The 18,859-nt window shown below is 42.8% G+C and overlaps 1 protein-coding gene across 1 annotated transcript; it reads left to right on the top strand.

Moving 5' to 3' along the window:
• Positions 1-8,659: 8,659 nt before the first annotated feature.
• On the top strand, positions 8,660-18,462 carry si:ch211-161h7.4 (nucleolar protein dao-5). The gene is made up of 10 exons (XM_034149730.1): positions 8,660-8,736; positions 9,055-9,231; positions 9,320-9,639; positions 12,333-12,720; positions 13,853-13,921; positions 14,002-14,069; positions 14,900-15,040; positions 16,587-16,750; positions 16,842-16,932; positions 18,330-18,462. Exons 2-10 carry the CDS (start codon positions 9,062-9,064, stop codon positions 18,410-18,412), a joined length of 1,494 nt encoding a protein of 497 aa, XP_034005621.1. The 5' UTR covers positions 8,660-8,736; positions 9,055-9,061; the 3' UTR covers positions 18,413-18,462.
• The last annotated feature ends 397 nt before the right edge of the window (positions 18,463-18,859 follow it).

The raw sequence follows: 18,859 nt of genomic DNA, 5'->3' as shown, positions 1-18,859 counted from the left end.
GAGATTAAGTTAGCTTCATCATCTCAATCAGGGATTAAGTGAATAATAACGTTTCTATCGGGTCACTATCAGCCTGTCCGGGGTTTGGAGGAACGGAGAGGAGACGGTGATCGCGGAAGCTTTTTCCTCCTGCCTTCACAAACTTTACACACTTATATATATCGTCTGAAAATAGCAAGAGGACATTCATACTCTGCAATCCAAGACTTAATTAAATCCACCAAAAACCTGACATGATTGTAACGCGAGTATTTTTGTAAAACATAAATCCCTGTGTGTCTGAGCCGCAGCGACACAGACCGATTCAGAGCGGGTCCTTCTGCTGTTGGTTCTGGACTGGTGTTCTTGTGTTGGTGGATAAAGCCGACTGCTCCGTGTTTGGAGTCGATGTGCCGTTGTGACGTCTGTTCCCTGATCTCTGCGTCACCGACCAATTTGATATTCAAGTGACAGAAAAAAAAACGTTATTGTAAAGCCGCGGACGTAAAATCAGGAAGCAACGTTCAGGGCTCTCGACTAACTTTTTTCACCATCCTCCCGGAACCGTCCCGAAATACAATCTAAGCCGTCCCGAAATTAATGTGGACCGTCCCGAATTTAAAATATTTGTTTTTCTACATTATCATTAGTTAAAATCATTCAAAGTGACCTTTAACATAAATAAAACATCATACAAATCATTAGATGATAATTCATCAACCTTTTTATTTGAGTCAATCAGTCAAACACATAAACAAAGGCCAAATATATTTAAAAAAAAACACACAAGCGAGAAAGTTGCTCTAATATTGAATCCAATCAAGTCCCATCCGATTAACAACAAAATCCAACACTCTGTCCTGAAGACAGAACCCAGAGTAACCACTAACCAGGATGACAGTCTGTAACACAGTCAGGAGACCTTTACAAACTGCCCCGCCCCCTCGCACACAGGAGAGAGCTCTCTCGCCTGGATTGGAAAGATCGAAAATAAGATCGAAAATACATCATAGACGCATTTTGTAGTCTTATTGCATATTAGAAACGGAGTTGGCGAAACTAAAACTGCAATATAATGTTCATGTAGCAATAATACATATGACATATGTTTTAAATGTCTCTACCACTGTCTTTAATAATTCCGGCCCGGGGCCCGTTTAATACCGGGGCTCGGTACCCATCCCTACATGGGGAGAGGCGCAGCATATTGCTAAGGACTACATGCGATGGAGAGTTCTCATCTCAGCTGCAATGACATGTCTGGAAACCCCCTCTCGGGTGCCCCATGCATAGCGCGCCGTCAAAAGCTGCTTCATAAGTTAAGTTTCGTTTCTCCGCACCGCTCCGGGGTAAAAAAATGGTATAGTTACATCACAGCTGTACGGCTGGCTGACAGCTGTAGCTATACGTACTGTGTGTGTGTGTATTTCGCGGGTTGCTAAATGCTTTGTGTGTGTTTATGTTGACAAGGAGGTTTAATAACTGTGTGCTACACAAAACGTGCAGTCAGTTTCATTTTCATCGCCGTTCGTAGTAGAGTTAGCAGGGTATTTTTATTTTAACTCTCGTCCCAAAATGTATTTGTATCCTCCCCGACCCGATTTTTTTCGGCCCCGGGACGACGGGAGGTCCTTAAGCTCGAGCCCTGCAACGTTACTACGCTATAATCGATTATGTTCTGTCACTGCATCGATGCAGAATCGTCCGCATCGCAGAAACGGTTAATTTCAACACCCCTAGTATGTAGTGTCTCTACTGGGACATGTCTCCATGCTTTAATGTTCAAAAAGCTCTTTATTGTTCTCATACTGCCTGTGCTGCAGCACCTCTTTTCACCCCCTGTCTGAAACCAGAGCCTTTTTCTTCTTCAGCAGTAAATTGTCCGATGTGCCTCGATGGTTTTAATGATTTTGTACCGTTCTGTTTCCACAGGAAGTGCTTACAGCATCCAGAACGTCTGTGATCAGCCGGCGGTTCTCTACTTCACAAGAATAATCTCAGAAAGCTCCGAATGAATAAAACTAAAACAAAACCGACCGGACACAATATGTACTGTAGCGTCTCGCTACAGGAACACAGGGAGGCTTGGTTTGTCCTTTATCCGGGAGTTTGTTATATAGATCACAGGTTACTGTTGGCCATAACCACGCCAAACAATCCACTAACTCTGTCGTATATCCTCACTCTCCGTCACATATCCCCTAGCTCCTCTCTCGCTTCCCGCGTCTCCCCCTCCAGGAACCTCCCTCTTCCAGCCCCAACCAACCAGACAACACTCTCCCACCCAAACCCACAGCTACAGGTCACAAGAACCGCCCATCAAAACAGTGGCACGTTCACTGACACTCTGTAAAATGCAAACAACTCTGAACAACAAACACATCAAACATCAACATTATAACCAGTCCGTTACACTTTCCCCCCTCCTCAAAGTCCCTCGTCCTCGAGGGAATAAACAAAGTCTCTCAGGTGGTTAGGGGGTCTGCGATTTCTCTGCGGCCGTGCCTGGTCTGCGGCAGGGGGAAACAGGCCCACCGTGGGGCTCAGAGTAGGGCAAGGGAAAAAAAGTCCAGGTTGTGGGGAACCAGGCAAGGTCGCTGGGTCATGGGAGGGGGTTTGGGAAGAAGAAAGAATAGTGTCCCTAGCCCGCTGTGTCTCACCAACTGATCCTAGTGGTGTCGCTGTACCCCGATAGGGTGCCAACCTGTCCCGATGAAGAGCAACTATTCTCCCTCTCCTCTGCAGTTGGACCCTGTAGACGACCTCACTCAGTCTCTCCAGAACCCTGCAGGGCCCTTCCCAGTTGCTGTCCAGCTTTGGGCATCTTCCCTTCTTCCTCTGTGGGTTATACACCCAGACCAACTCGCTAGCACTGAAATGCCGTCCTCTAGCATGCACATCGTAGTTCCTCTTCTGCCTCGCCCCTGCACTCTGTAGCTGGCGCCTGGCAAAGTCGTGAGCAGACTGTAACCGTTCCTGGAGTTTCCTGGCATATTTGAACCCTGGGGGGGGTCATGGGAGGGGGTTTGTGCAGGTGCCGTCATCTGGGAGTCGCAACAAGCAACGGCGTCGGTCACTGTCTCGGTTGTCTGTGTTATAATGGTGTGTGTCACACGACAGCCTGTCTGGGGTGGCCGCCTACACATCTGAACGACCTGTCCATCTGGAAAAGTGAGTGTACCCCTCTTTGTGTCAATGACACAGTCTAATGTCCCAAGAACATCCAGCCCCAGGATGCAATCTTCCAGGTCTGCGACCCACACTGGGCAGCGAACAGACTTCTTTCCCACCCCCATTGTCACAATTGTCTCTCCCACCATCGGACATCGTTCCCCGGTAACTGTCTGTAATTTCACTATGGTGGGGCAAATAGTTGTTTTATTTCTCACTGTTTCAGGCTTCACAAGGGTTGCTGAAGAACCTGTGTCGACCAGCGCAAAACAGTCTGTTCCCGCAATAGTCACTGGGGCATACCAGCAGTCCTCAACCCAGGTTCGGCCCAGCCTGATGATTCGCTCCGGCTGGCCGTCAGCCTCTTCTGTTGGTTGTAACACTTCTGCTTGGTTAATGCGCTGCGACGTTTCCTCATTTGAAGAGGGACGGGACACATCATCAGGGGTCCGCATTGTCCCGGTTATGCAGACCCGGCCCCGTTTCCCTGGTTAGCTGTGCTGCGAGGGCAATCTCGAACCAGATGGCCAGGCTGTCCACACCACCAGCAGATCCTCTGGCGGGGTCTCTGAGACTCCTCCTGTCTCAGTGTGGTGGCACGCACAAGCTGTGTCAATTTTTCCACCCAGGCCGGCTCTGCTGTATTCAGCTCAATACCGCATGCGGCGCTCACCTTCGGTGTGTGGTCATCCGCACTCCATGAAGCAGTACATAGCATCTCTCTCTCTGTGGCTAGCTCCAAAGCCTCCTGTAGAGACTTGGGGTGGGCGAGCAAAGTCTGTGTACGCAGGTCGGCTGGTAGTAGGCCCTGGAGGAAGTAGTCCCGGGCTAACTCACTCTGGATAACAGGAGGCATGGGAGTATAGGTGCGGTGAACCAGCCCCTCAATGTCGTTGGCGAGCTCCCTCAGCGGCTCCCCAGGCCGTCGCTTGCGGCTACACAGTTCAGAGCGGAGCAGGCTAGCTGCAGAGCATAGTCCAAAGCGCCTCTTTAAAGCTCCCACCAAAGCATCATAGTCACTCCTATCATCAGGGTTAAGTAGCAGCAGGCTGGTTAAAGCATCCCCAGTAAGGCACATTGCGAGCTGGAGGGCCTTTTCTTCAGCAGACCACCTGCCAGCCTTGGCTAGCAATTCAAATTGTGCCTGGAATGCTTCCCAGTTAGCTTTGCCATCATACCTGGGTGTTTTCATAGATGAGGGGAGGGCTTCTCTGTGCTGCTCAGTGTGTTGACTCGTGCCTGCCCTCTTTGTCTCTGTTTTCCCGCGTGTGGCGTCTCTATCGGGGAAGTAGCAGGGGCGGTCAAAGCCAGCCTCAGTGGCCATTCTCATAGTCATTCCCCTTCCCCGACCCTCAGTAGCACCGAAGTGTTGCCGCTCGTCAGCTTCCTCCTCCCGTTTAATTTTAGAGTAGTCCCACAGCGACATGTTCTCACCGAGATGGAAACTGTAGGCTGTATGGCAGCAATCACTGTAGCACGCCGCTAGTTAGCTGTCGTTAATCCGGAGTTGAACTTTTACTTCTGACACCAAATGTAGCGTCTCGCTGAAACCAGAGCCTTTTTCTTCTTCAGCAGTAAATTGTCCGATGTGCCTCGATGGTTTTAATGATTTTGTACCGTTCTGTTTCCACAGGAAGTGCTTACAGCATCCAGAACGTCTGTGCTCAGCCGGCGGTTCTCTACTTCACAAGAATAATCTCAGAAAGCTCCGAATGAATAAAACTAAAACAAAACAGACCGGACACAATATGTACTGTAGCGTCTCGCTACAGGGAGGCTTGGTTTGTCCTTTATCCGGGAGTTTATTATATAGATCACAGGTTACTGTTGGCCATAACCACGCCAAACAATCCACTAACTCTGTCGTATATCCTCACTCTCCGTCACATATCCCCTAGCTCCTCTCTCGCTTCCCGCGTCTCCCCCTCCAGGAACCTCCCTCTTCCAGCCCCAACCAACCAGACAACACTCTCCCACCCAAACCCACAGCTACAGGTCACAAGAACCGTCCATCAAAACAGTGGCACGTTCACTGACACTCTGTAAAATGCAAACAACTCTGAACAACAAACACATCAAACATCAACATTATAACCAGTCCGTTACAGTACATTTAAAAAAAAAAAATTGAGTTACTTTCTGTATTAAACAATAAGATGTAAATAGAAAGAAAAAAATTTTGTTTTTAATTTTACGTAAAGGATGTTTTTGATCCTTTGCTGTGTTTGTGTACAGTGTGATAACACAATTAAAATGATTTCTGTTTCTCTTGAGTTTTATTTCCTACTATAAATGTCTTGCTTCCATCCTCTGAGGGGCAGTGTGCACCAAGAACAACCAGAGCCGTTCAGTCTGAAACTCTTTTATTACAACCACATTTACAGTGGTGGAAAATGTATTCTGATTCATAAATATAGTTTAGTACTTCACTAAAACTCCACCTCCAACTCCAGGTAGGGTAGGTAAGTTTGAGAAACCGGCTCGAGATACACTTTTTGTTATATTCCATGGAATGCTCTTAACATCCCGATAGCAATGAATATCTTCAGTGCTTTGACAAAAAAAATCATAAAAAAATATCTGTGGAACTGTAAAAAGTACGACCAATCATTTTATCCGGCCCGGCTAAAATAACTGGATGGCCTACCTGCCTGTCAGCCTTCCATCTGTGCACAAACTTATCTCGTGCCCTCATTGGTCATGTGCGCGTTCGTGTGTGTTGGAGGAGGGGCTCTATAAGGAAGTGGCAGATTTTCTCCGGTTGTGTATATTCAAATTCTAGCGATCTCGAGCCGGTTTCTCAAACTTACCTACCCTACCTTTAAATGAGAAGTTAAAGTAGTTGGTGTTGGGGAATCATTTGCCCTGCATGTCCTCCTTCGCCCTCTGATGCAGCTGACCAACCTTGAGCAGCCGTTATCTCCCATAAGGAGGGGCTGCCCTAGCATATTGTCGATGTGGCCAGTTTGTGACCGGGAAACTCTCTGTCAGAGATAGTTATTGTTGTGGGACACCTGGAACACATCCGGATTATATGTTCCGTTCTTATTGTGCATCCATGGGTAAAGGTAAAACGCATGTAGTACTGAACACGTAACATGAACGTGCCGGGCGGCGCGGTCCCGTGGGTTAGATGCGCGTTCATAATGCCGAGGAAAATAACTCTCAGAATAACGTTATTAGCACATTTTACAACTTGAGGACCGAATGTTTTTAATAAGGGCTATACAAACGTTCATACTGGGTTGTTTATTTAGTTTCAAAAAAAGTATCCAACGATTTACAGACGTCTCTTTCCCAATGTAAGTCAATAGGAAAAAGTGTTTCCGGGCCCAGCAACCTAACGGAAGTGTAGTACCGCCGTTTGGCCACAAGGAATATTTTACTCAGAGTCCGGCGCACATCCTGGGGGCTTGATCTCGACACAGTCAACAACTACTGCTACGGCTGTTGTAAGGTGAGTGATCTGCACACAAATACTCTTACCTCGCTGAAATCTTGACTGATTTACAAACGATTTGGTTTATTATAAACGTTATTAGCATGGCTATGATACAGGAGACAGACAACAAGACATGTTGAAAAAAAAGTCCATCATTATAAGTATGCAGTATCATAACTACATAATTGATGTTTATAACAAACCAAACCGTTTGAAAATTGGTTGAAAATTGAGCAAGCTATGGTTATTTCAATAGTGCACCATAGACATAATGTTATGAATGAGCGAGCTTCCTGTGGCAAGATGGCCGCCACGAAATGAGCCAGGCCCTACTGCTCCGTTGGCCAGCAGCGCGGGCGAGTCATCTGTTTATATATATATATATCTATGGCTGGCCCGGTGTGATTCAAATGTACCGCCGCCATCGATGTATAATAAGGACCGCCGCGCGCAGCACAGACACAGCTGCTGCCCAGCCGCAGCACCGGAAATTGAACTGCTGGGAGAAAAACTGACTATCAGAGATGTAACGTTATCTTTGATAATATTTCGTTTCCTCATTTTTCGTCAACGAAAGTAAAGAGAGATTTTGCCATAGTTTTTATATAGTAAACTACATTTTCGTCTCGTCACTTTTCGTCAACGATATTGCATGTTGATTTCGTTACAGTTATTGTTTACTGCCGTCTCGTCATCGTCTCGTTTTTAGTCATGGAAAAAAAGGTCGTTGACGAACATATTTCGTTCGAAATTAACACTTCCAGGGCTCAACGCTAACTTTTAAAAGTGGTTGCCAGGTTGGCAACCAGGCATCAGCTTTTGGTTTCCAAAACTGAAAACACGGTTGCCATTTTTAGTCACATTATATTTTAAATAATTAAGATACTATACAGTTATACATCAACTTAATAATGAACATGTGACACAAAAGAATGTTCAAATGCTTTACAATAAGTAATTAACACAATTATTTGAAACTTAAGTGGTAGGAAACGTGTCCACCCTCAATTGCTGGCATACAAAATACCAGTAGTGCAGCTGTTCTTCACAGATCCCGCAAAAATGAAGCTGTTTCTACAATAATGTGGAGGGAGAGTTCTGTCCTGACTGAGAGGCTCATTGAGGAAAAGGACTCTGAGGGTTTAGACAGTTCACTTTAGTCTAAGTTATCTCAGTGGGTCTCAAACGGTTTGATCACAATTTATGTAAACAAATATTTCCAAGGCACACCTTTATAATTATTAGGATAAATAAAAACAGGTTTGAAATCATTCCAATGTATACTATGGACAGTAAACCAAAAATATTGCATGCATAAATAAATGTTAACTAGGTAAACATAAGATATAAATGACCCCCCAATTACATTACATTACATTGCATTTAGCTGACGCTTTTATCCAAAGCGACTTACAATAGTGCATTCGACCAGGAAGATACAAACTTGAAGAAAACAGAATCATATAAGTACATCAGGTTTCATAGAGCCAAAACATTTCAAGTGCTACTCAACTGGCTTTAGATAAGCCAGTCCTTTATTAGTATATAAGTGCTTTGTTAGAAATTCTTTGTTAATAGTTCTATCGCTCGAAGTGGAGTCGAAAGAGATGTGTTTTCAGTCTGCGCCGGAATTAAAACACGTTCATGCAATACTAAATACATTTGAAGCCTAGGGCAGCAAAGTGGTCATCCCCACAGCACCCCCCATTTGAAACATGTTCCCACGGCTATGCCGCTATTTTACTGTCTTTTTCGGACACCTTAAAATACTGCCAGACCGGTGAAGCCATTTTGGCGAGCTTGTTTTGCCGCGCACAGAGAAACGTGTCATGTATTTTACGTCATGTGATCGGCTCTCCTGATCGGCATTTATAGAGAGCACCGGCCGATATCGATTGGCGGCCGATAAACGAGTCACATTGCCGTCTCAATGGTCAATTTTGTTATGATATCTGCCCTTTAATTGCGTGCTACTGAGTTACATTTGTGGATGTTTGCCTTTTTTAGATGACTGTCACTTTTAACTCATTTACCTGTGATGTATATTCTCTTCTTTCCTGCAGTAAAGAGACTCAAACTCTCAGTAAAAACCCAGCGCAGAAACCTCAAACACCTGTTGTGGAGGTCCAAAGAAAAACACCAAGGTAGGAAGTGAAGAGTGTTTGATGAGTAGTTACTATTATGTTTTGGTGATTAAACAATACTGGAGTTGGTACAACGAAATATGTAATGTAATATTTAAGAATTGTCATAGAATATACATACGGTATAAATAAATATGGCTAACAAAAAATAACATTAAGTTAGTCATACATGTGCAACTCAAAGAGATGTTATTAAATAATGTAATTCTCCAAAATCACACACAATATTTTATCTATATAATCTCGCAATACAGCCTATTGTGCCAATTTAGAACTTAATTTTGTTATTTGAAGAATATTTTGGTTGTTTATTTCCAGGATAGAAATGGTAGCCCCCCCCGCAGCAGCAGTGGGACGAGAGCCTGAACTCGCAGCTCCTGAGAAAACCATTGAAACTGTTCCCGAGCAGCCGTTAGTGGAGCCCGCCTGCGTGCAAAAAAACCTTGTGGCTTTTTTTCAGAAGCTCAGAGAACGCACACTGTCCAAACCTGCATGGTGAGTTGGCAAAACCACTATATATATTTACCAAGTAATGGCTCTACATATTCATTGAAATGTAATATTAAATAATCCTTATTTTTAGTACGAGGAAGTCTGCATCACCCGTGAAAGTACCCACTCCTCCTCCTCCTGAACCAGAGGATGTTATCCTGATTCTGAGCGACGAGGAAGAGGAGCCGCCGAAAACAAGCAAGGAAACGCGGGAAGATGAACCCGCTGTGAGAATAGATAAGAAAGCTCTTAACTCAAAGACTTTAAAAGATGCCAAGACGAGCAGAGCTAAGCCGATGAAGAGGGGCAAAAAAGTGCCGCAGGGATCTGATGGAGAAACGGACGAGGCTTCAAAGAAACAAGGTCCGAGCAGCGAGGAAGTGGGGGCTACAGACCTGGGGGCTCTTTCAGGTAAACAACTCCTAAAATCTCTTCATACGTATTGAGGCGCTTTCACACCGGAGTACTTTTCCCCGTACTTTTCCCTTTTAGTTCCGTTAGTTCCTGGGATTTTTCTCCCCCCCGCAGCGTTCATATCGTCCATCATGTGATAATAGGCATCTGTTACAAGTACAAATCCAGCAGTTAAGGTCGCATTGAAGTAAAAGCAACATGTATTTGAACTCTTTTTACTAAAACAATTGTGCAAATAGAAAAAATACCTGTATTTGAGTTAAATAGGGCTGCAGATTTAGGAAAAAATCTATTCACATATCTTGAATATAACTGCAAGATGCTCCATATTGCGATTTGAATAATATAAATATATTTTGCAGCCCTACAAACAGACCAACCAATAATCTCTGTTTCTTATTAAAATGTGATTCTCAAAGTCCCTTTTTATTAAACTGTTGCACAGAGACAGCAGATCACTTGAGGGAGGGAAAACAGTATACAGAGAAAGTGTAAAGAAAACCAAACACAGCCAGTAAAAGACTAACAAAGTACTAGAAATGAAGGTCTTTGACAGAAGCACCAATCTGTGTGGTAATATGTGTTACCAGTTAAAGTGCTGCATTTAACGACGTGCTTAGCAACATGTATCTGTACTCTTTAATAGTACCTGTATTTGAGTTTTGTAAACAAACAGAAAGTTATTAAAATGATCATGTTGTAATTGTTTTAGGAGGATCGTTACCTACCTAACTAAGATCTTTTAAACAAGTCTATAAAATAACATATGTATGCAGGGACGTCTCTGCAGCTTCACAATACTTCATTTACATATTCAGCCCTACAAACAGACCAACCAATGATCTCTGTTCCTTACGAAGGCCCCGCTCACACGGGACCGTTTGCGTTTATGCACAGTATGCGTATTCAAAAAAGTCTTCCGTTCACATGCATTTGTTTCATTTAACGTGTCTGTTCAAACGAGGCCGCTGGAAACGCTGTAGTACATATGCCGGGACTGTAAGTGGCGCTGTAACTTCCGCCAAAATACACCAAAAGTAGCGAAGAAGAGCAGCCCAGCAGCCCCCGCCGCAATGTTGCCATGGCTACCCTTCTGTTCATGCCCTGTGGTGTATTTAGCAACATGTAGTTCATGTAATTCTCCATGTCCACTTGTTGCTGATGGTTGTGGTAGAGGAGCTGTATATTTTTGCACTAATATCTGTGGCATGGTCAGTAGCAGTAGCTACTGACAGGAGGAAGTCAGTGTGTGTGGCGATTGCTGGTATTCAGCGGGATATAGTCATTTCCTCAGCATATGGATAAATGCAACGGGGAAGTTAACTGAAAGAAACCAAGAAGCACGTCTCTGTGGAGAGTACGGCTCAGAAAGAGAGATATTCTCTACAAACACCGGGGTGAGATCCTCCTTTGTCAATATAATGGATCAATGCATGAAATCTGACTCTGTTTATTTTGTTTAAGGAGTATATTGGGCGTTAACAATTCTGGTTTGCCTTTTATAATATTATGTAATTCAAGAACCCCTTGTGCGTTTAATTAACACAGCTATTTTTGATAGTTGCTACAGCAGTGAGCAGGAGAGGTGGGGAGAGGCGGGGCTATCGTTATTTTTTCAGGAAATATTCGTATCGAGGTGATTACACGGACTCGGTTGACCCCCCAGAGCGTTTCGTTTGCAAATCTATCCACCTTGGGACCCGTTATCGTTTGTGGGGTCAGTTTCTATCGGCCTCGTGTAAATAATAGGGCTATACGCACGCGAAACTATGCAGATACAAGCAGTTTTCTCCTCGTGTAAATGGCGCCTAAGATTATGTTCCTTTCTGTTAAAGAGGAATAGTTTAGGCGAAAACTAACAGGTACAATGGGGTCAGATTAGGGCTGTGCGATTATGGCAAAGATCATAATCACGATTATTTGGGTCAATAATTGATATCACGATTATTAAATACGATTATTCATTGACTTTGAAAACATCCATTTATTGAACTTTAAAACAAATACAAATAATAATTTGAACAGTATCTTTTTAACTGTTGATTACCCTGAACATATAATTCAACTGAAAAACCAATACAAAAATAAATGATACATTTAAATAAATAATATAAAAATAATAAATACCAATAAACAAGATCAACAAATATTTTGGAGCGCACTTCCACAAGCTACTAAACATATATAAATATGATAAATACAAATAAATGAGACTAAAATAAATTAGATCAAATATGTTGCAGTGCACTGTCACAACCTAGCAAAGCAAAATAATTGTTTTTTTCGATTATGTTGTTTTCGTAATTGTGGCAGGCCAAAATTGTAATTGCGATTAATTGCACAGCCCTAGGTCAGATTATAATGTTCCAAAGGGGGGTTCGTTTAGCATGAAACACTTGAAACAACTAAAGGATAAGTTAAACAAGAAAGTAGAAAGAAAGTGAAGTCGTAGAAAACTGTCTGCTAAAAAGTGAGCAATGATTGAGAGTCGGAGCTAAACATTTCAGATGTGTGTATCTCACACTGCTGTGACTTTTATGAATGTTCCTTTGTTATTCACGCTTTTAACTTAGTGTTTTTTAAATGCCATTTTATAATATGTTTCTTAATATCTTTCATTTTTGTAAAGCACTTTGAATTGCCTTGTGTTGAAAGGTGCTATATAAATAAACTTGCCTTGCCTTCAACAGGGGAGAAGCCGTTTCAAAAAGTATGCCAGCCTGTCTCCAGTAAGAAGAAAGCGCCTCAAAGGAAAGCGCCTCAAAGGAAGGAGCCTCTCAGCGCAGTGAGGCGGGGCAGGAGAGCCCCCGGGAGCTGGTGGGCGGTGCAGGACGTGGAGAGCCTCTCCCCTCAGCAGCAGAAGCCCAAACCTCGGAAAGGAAGGAAGAAACGCATCAGATCTCCTCCACCTCCCAAAGAGAGTTCCTCCGTGCCGCTCCTAAACCCACAGTCTCCGCTGAAGAGATCTCGGGCCGCTTCAAACAAGCCCCCGAGTGTGGGCAGAGGTCGGAGGAAGAGACAGAAAGTGCCGGAGCGTCCTGTGGAGGAAATCCCTCCCGCTGACTGTCCCGTGTTCAGGTATATAGCAGGATATATTTGTCAGAACACACAAAATATATGTATTTTTTATTATTTATTCTACTATTTCAACAACAGTTTATACATCTAGAAAAACAAACAATGAGTAGAAGCGGAGGGCAGAAAGCAGAGTTTACACAGAGGTAGCCCTCCCGTTAAGGTTAAGTAAATAAAAGATAATTCCGTAATGAAATACTCACACAGATAAACTAAATTCTATATATATGTACACATATACCAACCCAGTCTCACGGCATTTCGTGTTATAGTCACGAAATTAATCTATTGATTCGTGTTCAATAACACGATTTTCACATTTTTTTCGTGTCACACAGAACGATTTTAAAAGCATGGTATTATGTTTCGTGCCTGCACCACGTCTTTTTGTCCGGTCGGGTCTTGGAATACCAGAAGCTGTGTGGTTCATAAAAATATTTTCTTACTCAATATCTTACCCTAAGCCTAACCCTATCCCTTTTATTCTAAATTGTATAATGTCGGAGTTTTTTTGCCGTCCGCGAGGAAAAGAAATGTCTCAGAGCCTCAGAATACTGACATCTGTATTTTATGTCATCTTTTTTTCCTTCTAATTTGTTATTATTTGGTGCAGGCATGAAACATACTACCAATAGAAATACATTGCTTCTAAAATCGTTCTCTGTGACACGAAAAAAATTGGGAAATCGTGTTGGTGAACACGAATCAATAGATTAATTTCGTGACTATAACACGAAATGCCGTGAGACTGTTGCAAATAAAATAAACAAATACATTCCTACAAGTCCATGTTCAGATAACAAGACGGTTTCATTACTCATCCTATTTTTATGTAAACTGATAATTAAGATAATTATGATAATAGTCATTGTTATAGTAGTTATAAATATTATTATCATAATCATATAATGATATATCTTGTTTAATCTGTTTTTAAGTTAATCCAAAAACACAATGACCGGATAAAGATACAAAAATAAATAAATATTAGAAGACAAAAAAACCGCAGTTAGGTATTCCCATGTTTTGGTTAGTTAGGGTATTCTGCTAATAATTTATTTCGTCTTGATTTGAATTCTATCACAACACTTGTGATATATAACCCATCTTTATATCTCTCTCTATCTGTACACAGTACTCCTAACGACCTCATACACCACAGCAGCCCCCAGGATGAGGGGCCACAGCGTCATTCAGTGGATCGGTGAGGACGAGTCTGAGTCTCTCTTAATATCTCCCTCTTACTGTCGATACACGTTTATATTTCCCACTATTTTCCCACAGGTCGAGGCTCTTGAGAAGTGGGCCGTCCTCCATGATTGTTCCGGAGCAGTACGAGGACGACAGCTCGAGTATGTTTTTAAACATTTAACAATTTACAATATACTTTAATGTATACCAAATGTTCTTGATAGATATTTACCTAACCTAAGTTTCTTTCCCCACACAATGTCCTCCTTAACACCAACCCTTATCTCTTTGAAAATGTTGTCAGGTTTATGATGGGGAACCACGACTATTGGTATTAAGGAATGAATAATAATCACACTTTGATAAACTGGAATAAAAACGCAGGTGATTGGATCAATCTGTCTATCACCTTCTATCATGGGCCACTTCTGATTGGTTAACAATGACTGGTACATGTGGAGCACAGCACTTCTGATTGGTTAACAATGACTGGTACATGTGGAGCACAGCACTTCTGATTGGTGTGGATGACTGACACATAAGAAAAAAAAATCGCAGGCTTTGCGATTTGATAATTGCATCATTTCAAATCGCGACTTCAATTTAAAATCGATTAATCGTTCAGCCCTAATGTCCTTGTCCTTTTTCCTTTTCGTCATTTCAAGCGATAAAAACTCTCGATCTTCTTCTCAATTTTTTTTGGGCGCCCACGGCTCGAGTTCAGGGCGTTCCGAGCTGAATAAGGGCGTCGAATGACGGCAAGAAGCCCCCCTGGTGGAAACGCTGATAGTGATACATTTCCCATATCAGGCCTCGACACTGGACAAAGAGAACCATAATTCAAAATATCCACCACAGTATTCATTAAATAATCAAATATAGCGTCAATATGTATCTGATGCTACCAGTAGAAACAGCTCCATCTGCTGGTTTAGTCGTTACCCATCCCTCTTTCATTTTATATAATGGTATCTTCTTTCCTTTGTTCCAGTTTTGCCGAATTCCACAGTGCAGGAGGCTCTCTCTCTGTCAGATCTGTGCGCTCCTCCGCTCAAACCGATAACCCTGCTGACCAAGGACAAAGCCAACCTGTCCGAGTGGTTCAAGAACCTCTGGGCGCTGCCTGTCAAAGGTGAGGAAATATATATAAATGTCAGGGAATAATTCTGTATACATGTTTACCTTTTGCCCTCTGACGCAGATGCCCAACCTTATCTCCCTTAAGGAAGGGCTGCCCTAGCATATTGTTGTTGTTACCAGTTTGTGACCGGGCAACTCTTGGTCAGAGATAGTCATTGTTGTGGGACACCTGGAACACATCCTTCTCGGGGTGTAGATGACCCCGAGCCATAACCGACAACTAAAGTTGATTCAGTTTCCCCAGCTGTTTAGTCTATCTAGTGAAGAATGCTGATTACTCTCAAGCAAACTAGCTAAAGGTCCTACGAGAGAAAGGGTGTTTCTCAATCGCGAGTACGCTTGCTTGGTAGCACATGTCTGCCGAGCATCTTGCTTCAGAAGCGAGGCAAGAATACTTCCTGCCATTCGGAAAACAAAGAGTGGAACAGGCTAGCAAGTGTGCAGGTGTGCGTCATATGAGAGGCTCCGCCTTACATCTTCCGCCACAGGTTTGGGGAAATTGGTCCGTGCGCAAAGCATTGTGGGGATTTTAAGGCCGCGAAGTCTACTCATGTGCACACTCGATATTTCTCCAAACGGAGTACGCCGGGCTCGGTAGATTTCCAAGTATACTGGAGATTGGTACAGTACTTCGGCGGCACTCGATGACGTAGTATGCTTGAAATAGTGGCTCGGAAGCAGCTTTACTCGCGATTGAGAAACACCCAAAGGCTCTTCAGAATTGATGGTGGCATCTCAACCGTGTGGTCAGATCGTGGCCCGTGACATGTCTTGTGAATTCTCCGGCCGAAGCTCCAAATAAACCGTCAGTGTTTGCCATCAAAGCTCCATCTCTCCTCGTGTCTCTCTGAGTCCTGTTTCCAATTGCTTCAGAAGTTTCCCCCACAATAAAACACGCAGAAAAGACTGAATGCTGTTTCTTAGAAAGATCAGTCTGCATGTGGGGTATTTTTCTGGCCCATTTGCATACATAATGAAAGCGTGATTTCACATGGGCCTTTCCACCTAACAATACTATACGATAAGATAATACTGTATTTTCTCCAGACGCACAGATTACATAGAATCGTATCATGTGGACGCTTGTTTGTTTAGGAAAAAATCGATTCAAACCAAATATATTTGAGTCCATTCTTTGCATAGTTTGAGCGAACAAATCAACCTGCAGTAAAGAGTTATTATTCATATTTACAGGTTATAGTTTCAATAGAAATTTGTATTTATTTTTGACACTTTTTGACTTTTTTCATTACAAAACATACAAAAACAAAGCCAGGCACTTACATCAGTTTGACAAAAAAAACGTGTCCCACAATGCATCTCATGAGACTTGCAATGATTTGCCCCAGACTTCTGCTGTCAGACGTAGTTAATTATGAAGTTATTACCCTATCCGATAATAATCCATTGCAGAGGCAATGATGTAATAAAATACATTATTTTATATATATTTATATAGTCTTAAAGGTCACCTATCATGCTATTTTTAGGCAAAAGTTCTTGGTCTTTAAATACATTTTTCTGTTCATTTTTTGCAGTAGGTAGTACTGAGATCTTCCCGGATCAGTTCGAGTGGTTCTGCTATCAGGGCCGGGCGATCGGCTTGACGATGGACGTTAACAGCGGATCATTCTGCAACGGGAAGATGCTGCTGGGCTCCTTCATGAAGAAACCTCTGCTGGTGGACCACAGCGCCGCCACCGTCAGTACCCTCCCACATCTCTGCGTTATACTCACTGTCCTCTCTAGTGTCTTAATACTAATCATTTCTGTCATTGTTTTTCTTTATAAAGGTTTTTAACTTATTAACAAGCTCTGTGAGTGTGACCATCAACGGCAGGGAATCCCGCTTCAACCCTGGACAATCCTTCGTGGTGCCATGCGGTAAGAATATAATAATGATAATAATACATTTGATTTATAACGCGCATTTAAGGGACACTTTACACAGGGTAAAATTACACACTTAAAACACAACCTTAGTCCGTTCTGAAGAGGCCCCATTCTGCTCATTTTCATATCAGTATTTAGTAGGGCTGTGCATCTTCACTGGTCTCACGATTCGATTACGATTATCCTGTCACCGATTCGATTCATACCAATGCGTTGCATCCTCAATTTTCTATATTACTGCACATGGCTTCTTTTTCATCAATGAATACATGTAGTAATTATTATTATTTAGAAAGTGCTTCAGAAATCAATAACATAAATGTATTGGCATTAATTTATAAACCAAAGTAAATCAATTGTATAGCTCTAGCATCCCTATACAGTATCTGTGTGTGAAATTGTTCCATCCTCAAAATCGAATGCTTCTGCAGTCTAGCTGCAGCTTCTAGCAACGGTCTTCTGTTTAAAAAAGGACACTGAATGTCCTGAATGTGGCATCACTAACATGACTTGAGTCTGAACACAGCAGACAACAGGAGTATTTACAACAGCATGTGGGTGCACACTTACATTCTCTGTCTTGCTGTTACATACATCCCATGATTGTAGGAGATTAAGTTAGCTTCATCATCTCAATCAGGGATTAAGTGAATAATAACGTTTCTATCAGGTCACTATCAGCCTGTCCGGGGTTTGGAGGAACAGAGGAGACGGTGATCGCGGAAGCTTTTTCCTCCTGCCTTCACAAACTTTACACATGTGTATATATCGTCTGAAAATAGCAAGAGGACATTCATACTCTGCAATCCAAGACTTAACTAAATCCACCAAAAACCTGACATGATTGTAACGCGAGTATTCTTTTAAAACATAAATCCTTGTGTGTCTGAGCCGCAGCGACACGGACCGATTCAGAGCGGGTCCTTCTGCTGTTGGTTCTGGACTGGTGTTCTTGTGTTGGTGGATAAAGCCGACTGCTCCGTGTTTGGAGTCGATGTGCCGTTGTGACGTCTGTTCCCTGATCTCTGCGTCACCGACCGATTTGATATTAAAGTCACAGAAAAAAAGACTTTATTGTAAAGCCGCGGCCGTGAAATCAGGAAGCAACGTTACTACGCTATAATCGATTATGTTCTGTCACTGCATCGATGCAGAATCGTCCGCATCGCAGAAACGGTTAATTTCAACACCCCTAGTATGTAGTGTCTCTACTGGGACATGTCTCCATGCTTTAATGTTCAAAAAGCTCTGTATTGTTCTCATACTGCCTGTGCTGCAGCACCTCTTTTCACCCCCTGTCTGAAACCAGAGCCTTTTTCTTCTTCAGCAGTAAATTGTCCGATGTGCCTCGATGGTTTTAATGATTTTGTACCGTTCTGTTTCCACAGGAAGTGCTTACAGCATCCAGAACGTCTGTGCTCAGCCGGCGGTTCTCTACTTCACAAGAATAATCTCAGAAAGCTCAGAATGAATAAAACTAAAACAAAACAGACCGGACACAATATGTACATTTGTTTTTGATCCTTTGCTGTGATTTGCTGTGATTTGCTGTGCTTTGCTGTGTTTGTGTGATAAAACAATTCAAATGATTTCTATTTCTCTTGAGTTTTATTTCCTACTATAAATGTCTTGCTTCCATCCTCTGAGGGGCAGTGTGCACCAAGAACAACCAGAGCCGTTCAGTCTGAAACTCTTTTATTACAACCACATTTACAGTGGTGGAAAATGTATTCTGATTCATAAATATAGTTTAGTACTTCACTAAAACTCCACCTAAATGAGAAGTTAAAGTAGTTGGTGTTGGGGAATAATTTGCCCTGCATGTCCTCCTTCGCCCTCTGACGCAGCTGAGCAGCCGCTATCTCCCATAAGGAGGGGCTGCCCTAGCATATTGTTGATGTTGCCAGTTTGTGACCGG

This window comes from Trematomus bernacchii, unplaced genomic scaffold, assembly GCF_902827165.1.
Source record: "Trematomus bernacchii unplaced genomic scaffold, fTreBer1.1, whole genome shotgun sequence".
Classification (NCBI taxonomy): domain Eukaryota; kingdom Metazoa; phylum Chordata; class Actinopteri; order Perciformes; family Nototheniidae; genus Trematomus; species Trematomus bernacchii.
The sequence above is the reverse complement of the archived record's forward strand: the minus strand, read 5'-3'. Positions and strand labels throughout refer to the sequence as shown.

Bases quoted from the DNA above. Each gene is read 5' to 3' on its own strand.
- si:ch211-161h7.4 (XM_034149730.1), top strand. From the start codon at position 9,062: ATGGTAGCCCCCCCCGCAGCAGCAGTGGGACGAGAGCCTGAACTCGCA. The intron at 14,070-14,899 runs GTATGTTTTTAA...CCTTTGTTCCAG, and splicing joins GTACGAGGACGACAGCTCGA to TTTTGCCGAATTCCACAGTG. The intron at 16,751-16,841 runs GTCAGTACCCTC...TTCTTTATAAAG, and splicing joins TGGACCACAGCGCCGCCACC to GTTTTTAACTTATTAACAAG.